The following is a 7,843-nucleotide window of genomic DNA, read 5'->3' as shown; positions in this document are numbered from 1 at the left end:
AAGAACAATTCATCTCCGAGATTCCAATTATAGGTGTGGGGAGAAAACAATAAATTTGTGAGAGTTTGAAATGCAGAGCAGTTGGCATAGTTTTATTTTAAAATGATAAATATTTTCAGATCGAAGTGCAATTAGTAGTGAAAATGTCATGTAGTTTTACTATGTATGTTTGTTAATATGGCTGGCATAACTCATTTAGGAGATGCCTGCAGTGCAGAGTCCAGTACTACATATATCATAACCAAAAATACAGTACTTACATGTATATATAAAATGTACACAGAGACAACATTGCCAAACAGCCTTTTGGGACACTTTAAAAGAATATCATTAATTTTTACTGTATACTTACACTTTTGGCTCAGTTCCAGCACTGGCTTTCTGTAAAAATCATTTCAAGTATAGAATTATGCTATTTGCTTGCAGCAACATCACAGGAACAGTAGTGAGCCATATGTTGCTACTTAGCAACTTAGTCTGTAAGTCCCAAAGCATGTACTGATTTGAAAATTGAACAGAAATGATAATTGTTGAGGGATGCTGTGAGGCAACTTGTCTTGGATTACCAAGCTATACAGATGTTTGATGCTATATAGCAAAAGGAACAAAACTAGATTTTTCCTGTCCAATGGCTGAGATTTTGTTTATATCAGCCTAAAGGGGATAAATTGATTAAAACCCTTAAAATAATACAAGGTGATGTTTTCTGGATATGAACACTTCGCAGTAAACAGAAAGAACTTGAGTGCATGTCAGCATGCATCAGGATCCCCCAAATCCTGCCTCTACAGTCACATAATCTTGAAGACAGCCTAGTGGAAACCCCTCAGTCTTTGGTGTTGCATACCACAAGGCGGCCTGCCAACCTACCTCTCAAATAAGCTGTGTCAGACTCTGAAATTAGAAAATTATGCTCATGTCTGACTCAGGATGATCAGAGCTTGAATAAAAGTTTCTGATAGGACTGTGCATATCCTAACATGTGGGATTCATATTTTAGTTAACAGATGTGCAGCCATCAAGGAAAGTTGAAATGAATTCACTCCTCATTCTGACAGGATTCAGACCCTCATTTCTGATCCTGCAAGAGAACAGCCAAGTTACTGAGGGTGGAAAGGAGCCTGCACTCCTCTTGCTGAGGTCATGCAACTGCAAGGCTCATGAGAACAGAGGTAAAATGGAGACAGGACAACACTCTATCAATGAAGTGACTAAGCTTTCATCTGGATGAGAACATTTTCTCATCTCTTTTTTATGGAATTATTTGGTTTTACTCATGAGTAACAGTGAGAGGAAAATGAAGTTGCAGTCCTGAAAACAGGGAGCAGAAAATACACTCCTATTCTTTCCTCTTCCTGTCCTTCCCCAGTAAGCTACACAGTCTTGCATGCTTTGTTTTCAGAGCAGTGAATATCATATTCTTCCCAGTTTTGACTAGCAGATTAGATGTTGAAATGGTAGTCAGTTCACCAGTTTTGGGTGACCACCAAATGTTTCTGCCTGAGATAGGAACAGCACCCCATTACAGTCGGTGAAGACCTCACCAATAGTGTCAGTGGAGAGCTGCTTAGCTCCTTTGAGGAGTGCCTAGCAGCTAAGTCAGGAACATGTCTGGGAAGGCTTCTCTCACAGTCCCAGGTTCTTGCCAAAACAAGAGAGAGGTAGGTTTCCAATAGACCCTGGCTTCCAGCTCCTAGTGTGTTTTTTTTGGTCTCCTTTTCTTAAAAAAATATTGTTCTTATTACAGGCTTTCACATATATTCACTTAAAAAACAATGGCAACAGTGTAAGCACCATGAGAGAATCACAGTAAGGGAAAGGAAGGTGAGACACCCCAAGGCTGACAGCTCCTCTCAAACAGGCACAGGAGGCTGTTTGACCGGTGTGCATTTGGTAATAAATTAAAATACTGTCCTTGACAGCTGGGCTACCTCTTGCAACGTGGATCCCCCAGCAATGGACAAAGAGTTTCAACACCTGCCTCTGGGTTTTGAACTCCACCTGGGAGCCAGACAGCCAAGAGCTCAGCTTTGCCATAGCAAGATTTTAAGTGTGTAAGCTGTTTCTTGGTTCCAGCCCTTAGTATGCATTCAAGGCTTTCTGTCATCTTTGTCATTTGGAAATGTCACATTTGATAGATTTTTTTCCTGAAGAGAAAATCATTTGCACTTAAAATATCTAGACCTGGATCTTTAAAGGTACTTTAAGCACCTCACTTCCACTGAAACCAGTGAGCGTTAGATGCATAAATATCTCCGAGGATCTGGGCCTTGTTAGCACATCTAGAAACCGCATAAAAGATTAAAACTTATACTCTTAATTTTTCAATATGCCATTTAAATTATTTAAACTACATGCATACACAGTACAAAAATATCAACAGAAGAAAAATAATTCTGATGTATAATGTGGATTTGCAATTCTTTATTCAAAACTATTTAAGACAGACATAATGATTCTCTGAAAGGTAGCAGCTGCCTTATAACAGCAATCATTCACAGAGTTTGTATTTCTACTGTTTCAAACAAATTCAATTAGCCCTTGCACTTCAAAACCCTTAAGGCATAAATGAGATGATACTAGGCTGCTTTAATCTAATAGTAATACTAAAACTTGTCAGTACAGTTTTTGGATTAATGGTTAGAGAAAAATTAATAATATAATTTTTCATTTTTTAATCAAACAGTTCTATTCTAAACTACCTCTGGATCTTGGAGGGTTCTTAGCTGAATAACTTCAATCATGCATAAAACCTAAATGCAAAGTACAGTTGGTCTCTAACGGTATTTCAGAATAACTTCAACAGAAGGCTGGGAAGCAACATGGTGGAACATTTTAAAGATGGTCTTTTTGATTGAACAGTGTAGCCCATCTTGCACGACCTCCTGCTTCCCTGCCCTCAAATGAACCCATGTACCTGAAGAACCCTACTTCATGAAGACATTTAGCTTTGAATGTACTGTCACTTTCCAAAGTTGTGGATTCCTAAATTACAACCTGTTCATCGACACACATTTACTATGGATGAAAACTTATCTTCCACCTAATGAGAGCTCTTCACATAATACTACCTGTCCCATCAGAAAGAAGTATATCAGTCTAACCACTGCTGGGCCTGAGATACTTGCATGACCTAGACCACAAGTCTGATTATTCAGGGCAATTTCTGATACAATCTAACTGACCTGCACCACTATCACCATCACTTACTAATGTGGAATTAAACTGACTGAAAAATGTGAAGTAAATGAAAATGTATCCCCTATATATAGATGTAGCTACAGAGACAAACCAAAAAATTTCAAAACTATTTTTGCTTTTTAAGAAGGAATTGAAATCTTTCATTCTTAGAAATCTATAGTATCTCAGGGTTCAAGTGGAGAATTTTATACCTTTTGGGCTGCAAGCTATTGAAGACCAAGTCATTGCCTTAACCCCACCACTAATTGTGTGACACTAGCAACATTTCTCAGCCATATGATTAGTGGTAAAAATGTAATTCTTCAACTACAACTGGCCTACGAGTTATAATTAAATCTATTTGTGACATGTGTAGCTTATAATGATTAACTTGTCTGCAGTCAGATAAACAAATAACCTGCACCTGTAAAGACTTTATTTCCTGAAGGTAAAACAACTGTTTAGGAAAGATCATGCTGGCAAAACAGCTGCTTGCATTCTGGAGAGGAAACAAGGTAGTATCTTTCAACAAACGCCAACTCTGGTGTTTTATCAGCTCTATCTCATTAACTGGAAACAAGGCTTAAATGCTTTGTTTATAAATTATGATTATTCCTGATTGCAGCAGTTACTGATAGTGCCACTCATTTGCAATGCAACTCTTTGAATTTGTTTAATTACAATTTGAAACAAGGCAGAGAAGATTAATTAACCCACCTGGCTGGCTGGCACATAGTCCTGGCTCGGCTCTGTCATACTCATATACATGTTCTCACCGTCAAACTGCAAAGGAAATAATAGTAAACATTCAGCAAACTTGAATATTTTTCAGCATTGACTAAAAAAACCAGTAGCCATAAAATAATATTACAGCCTGGTTTTAGAGACTTGTAATTGCGTGTGTGCATCTTGTCTTTGATGTTCCCGTTGTCATCCTTATTGACCCTGGATGTCAGTGATTTGGAGTAATTAGCGCTCTAGTAATTACAGCTAGCAAGCAAGAAATGAATGGTTTCCTTTCATCTGCAATCTGTTTTAAAACAAAATGGCTCATTTTGTGCACCATGTATACATATTGCTGTTGGTTGTAATGAAGTACTAAGTGAATTGCACAGTTACTGAGAAAAGGAAGATGAGAATAGAAACTGCACTAAAATGCATCTTAATGGATTCCAACTTTAGCTTCGGAGCAGAACAAGAGTTGAAATTTCAAAACAAATTAAACCCCCTCCTATTGAAATGTTCCCATATCAGAAAGTAGGAAATACATTTCCAGACAGCTTTCAGACATCTGAATGTATGAAACAGTATAACTCCTGACCATATGGTATAAGAGGATAGTTTGCTTGATGTGTGAATAAAGTAAACATTCATAATCAGAACTGCAAAAATACCCTTCTTTAAATGATAAATACCATTCCTGGAAATGTATACAAAACTTTTTTTGTTGTTCTTTTTCTCCCCTTAGCTGCAGTTAAGAAGTAATAGGAATCTGACAGAAAGGTTTTGATTAAAAACTGAAGGTCTAGCTGGAGAAAAACCGTCAGAATTGAAGCCTCATCCTGTACCAACACAAAGAAGTGTGAAACTACCGACTTCTTATGTAATCTGGAAAATGTCCCCACAAAACTCTTGTCAAGCTTGCTCAAGTGGCAGTGCCAACAGGGCAACTATAGTCCCAGTATCTGCTCAGGAGGTAGGGAAAATCTTTTCAAACCTTTCAAGTAGAAATGAACAACAGCAGGAATCCCCATCCCCAGTCATCAGCCACAAATTTCCAGCTGTTACGAGGTCTGTTTGAAATAACTTTCACCTGACCCCTTCTGTGAATGCTTAGAGAGACATATTTTGGACATGAGCCATTATTTTTGATGATGCAGTGGCTTTTTTAAAAAGTCCCCAATACTGAGCTTGCTTTGCTCCTACAGAAGGTGGTAGTGAAACATCCCGTGGGTATTTCTTGATCTGTGCTGAGCTTCTTGGGATATTCTACCTGCAAGGTGCAGTATGTTCAACTAGACCAAGGCAGCAAAGTCAAACTGTGGCTTTGGCAGAGAGCTCTAACAGTTTTTGCTGAGGTGGCTGAAAAGATTTCAAGCTTCGAGCTGTTCATCCTCTTTCTCTGCCAGAGGCTACAAGGCTTGTAACAGCGGCAGTAGAAATGAACAAGTGCCAGCTCCTGGAACAGCAGCTGATGGTCTGCCCTTCCTGGCCAGAGCTATTTAATAGACAGTCACAGCCTATCTGTCAGAAGTCCTAGTTTAAAGGGAGGGAAAGGATTACGCCATGGGCACAGATCTGCCATAGGGAATAGACTATTTCCAGAGTTTCATGGAATAGAGATAGTTTGATTAGATCATAAAAACAGGGATTGATGGTTGTTCCTTTATTGCTTCTTGTTTACACTTGCCATTTCTTTCAGCTTTCTCATTCAAGAATGTTCTTACTTATTAGCATTTCAAGTAGAGTTCTGGAGAAAATTTTTAGCGTCTAGATTGTTTACACACTAGAAAAAAAAGCATTTTTTTCTTCTACTCATACGGACTGGCAAAATTCTGAAGAAAGATTTCGCAGCCTGCAGTTGGAAACCAAGCACTCCAGTGAAAGGCCTACAGGAGCTCAACTTAATCAGCTTGTCAGACGTGAGGCTGAAAGGTGCCTTGATCACTACGACTGGTACTTACACCCTGGAAAGATGTCTGATAGCAAGATGTCAACCTTCCTGACAGTGGTATAATGAGATCTAGTGTTGAGAAATGGGAGTTATAGAAATTCAGTCCTGAAATAAGATACAAGGTCCTACTTTAGAAGGTAATTAAGCATTATGTCAACAGCAAACTCATGGTTTCTTAGACATTTTAAAACGAAGTTAGATATCTTTTTCAGAATGATGCATTCCATATAATTTTTATAAGAAATCCTATGGACAGGATAGTTACACTGGCTGGTTATGGTAGTGCTATCTGCCCTGGAAACCACGATTCCTTAAGTCTCCCATTTTGAATTTCCCTCATTATCTTCAAATATTTTCTGCACTACATTGCAAACACTGCTATAATTCAAATACCGTGTTGCATGTGTTTAGTTGTAATGAACATGAAGAAATTTCTTTCCTTTTCTGCATACTGGCTAGATACACTCAAGGGTTATTTCAATTTATTTTGCCTTCCATAATGCCTGATCCTGTGATTTTAAGAATCTTTATGAAGTATACTAGTCTTTCAGATAATCCCCTCTTTTGGATATTTGGTCATCTGTCCTTGCTCCCAAGCTTACAATCACCAAATCTGCATTCACAGAAAAATTTCCCTAAGGTAATTTTCCATGAATCCTGGAAATTTTATTAATTCTGTGTGTTGTTCTTGGATCATCTGCCTACCTGATCAGTGCCTTGCTACTAGTGGTGCCTCTGGCATTGATAGGATTTTGGATCTCAGCCTTTCCTATTCGTTGCTTGTGGCCCTCTAGCTCCGAAATGTTTTTGTTCAACCATGGTCTGTGGGCTTAATGTGATCATGCATCAATGAAACCAAAAACCAAAGTATACCTAAAGTTAAACTTCCTGTCCTTTTGGCTTGGCTTTAAATGAGAAATGACCTTCCGCCACATTTTAGATTAATTTGTTAAGGTAAATTCTCAGAAAAATATATTGATGCATTAAGGCTGTAAAATCTGAGTGACCTGTTAACACCTAGAAATACCCATGTTTGATTTATTACTTAATTTCTTCAATATTCAAACATGGAGTTTAGCCACTGCAATATTTAGCATCTGCTTGTTAGAAGTATGTGTAAGATGTTGTGCAATAGGTTGTATAGTTCGATAAGATTTGATGCAATGTATATTTTTTGCAGTGTTTATATTTGCAGGGTGTGGACTGTAATGTATTAGCTGACACTAACACTGTTGCCATGTTAGTATTTGTACTTCATTTACAGCTATATAAATTATTATCTGTTCTCAGTCTAGTGCAGCATGGTGCATGGCTTCTTGGCAGTTCCTAAGACTTCCGATGTGAGCCTGAAAAACACCTGTAAACTCAAATGATGAAGCATATACACATGTACTTTCTACACTAGGTATTGTCAGGAGATGCCTCCAAGTTCTCAGTGTTTACTAAAATGTTTATAAAAGAGTGAAATTATGATTTTTGTATACCAAAATAAAACAAAATGTCTACTTCAATGCTGAATTGCTTATTCATCACCCCATTTCCCAACTGCCAAAGAAGTGTGGAATACAGATAACCTATAAATCCCACCCCAGCCAAAAAAAGGGTACTCAAGCCTTCAATAACAAGAAGTTCAGAGACACAGATGCAGAACATTCTATCTGTGCCCACCTTGCCTAAATGTGACTATCCCACATTGAAACAATAGACTGAGAAAAAAATGTCAACAATTTGACCAACTGGAAGGTCCTACCCTTGTTTTATCCCATGTGTTTCAGAACCTTCCAAAACAAGCCCCTAAACCCCAGAAACGAATACTGAATCATTTCACCTTTCTGTCCAGTGCTTGGTAACATACAGGCTCTACAGCATGGCATCTCTCAACAACCCTCCTCCAGAGTAGCTTAACTCATACTACATCCACCTCGAATTCAGCTTTGAAAGTGAGGTGATTTATGCAACAGCAGTTCAAGCAACACATCCGAATCAGAG

General features: G+C 38.2%; 1 protein-coding gene across 4 annotated transcripts in view; it reads right to left on the bottom strand.

Moving 5' to 3' along the window:
• The window catches only part of TOX (thymocyte selection associated high mobility group box), a 226,604-nt gene that overhangs the window by 106,085 nt on the left and 112,676 nt on the right, over positions 1 to 7,843 (bottom strand). For all 4 annotated transcript variants that reach the window (XM_074897711.1, XM_074897713.1, XM_074897709.1 and 1 more), the window contains exon 2: positions 3,898 to 3,963. In XM_074897711.1, the coding sequence (XP_074753812.1) occupies positions 3,898 to 3,963 (66 nt within the window). The remainder of the gene's footprint in view (positions 1 to 3,897; positions 3,964 to 7,843) is intronic.

This window comes from Athene noctua, chromosome 2, assembly GCF_965140245.1.
Source record: "Athene noctua chromosome 2, bAthNoc1.hap1.1, whole genome shotgun sequence".
In the NCBI taxonomy this organism is placed as follows: domain Eukaryota; kingdom Metazoa; phylum Chordata; class Aves; order Strigiformes; family Strigidae; genus Athene; species Athene noctua.
This window is presented reverse-complemented; position numbering and strand designations above follow the sequence as displayed.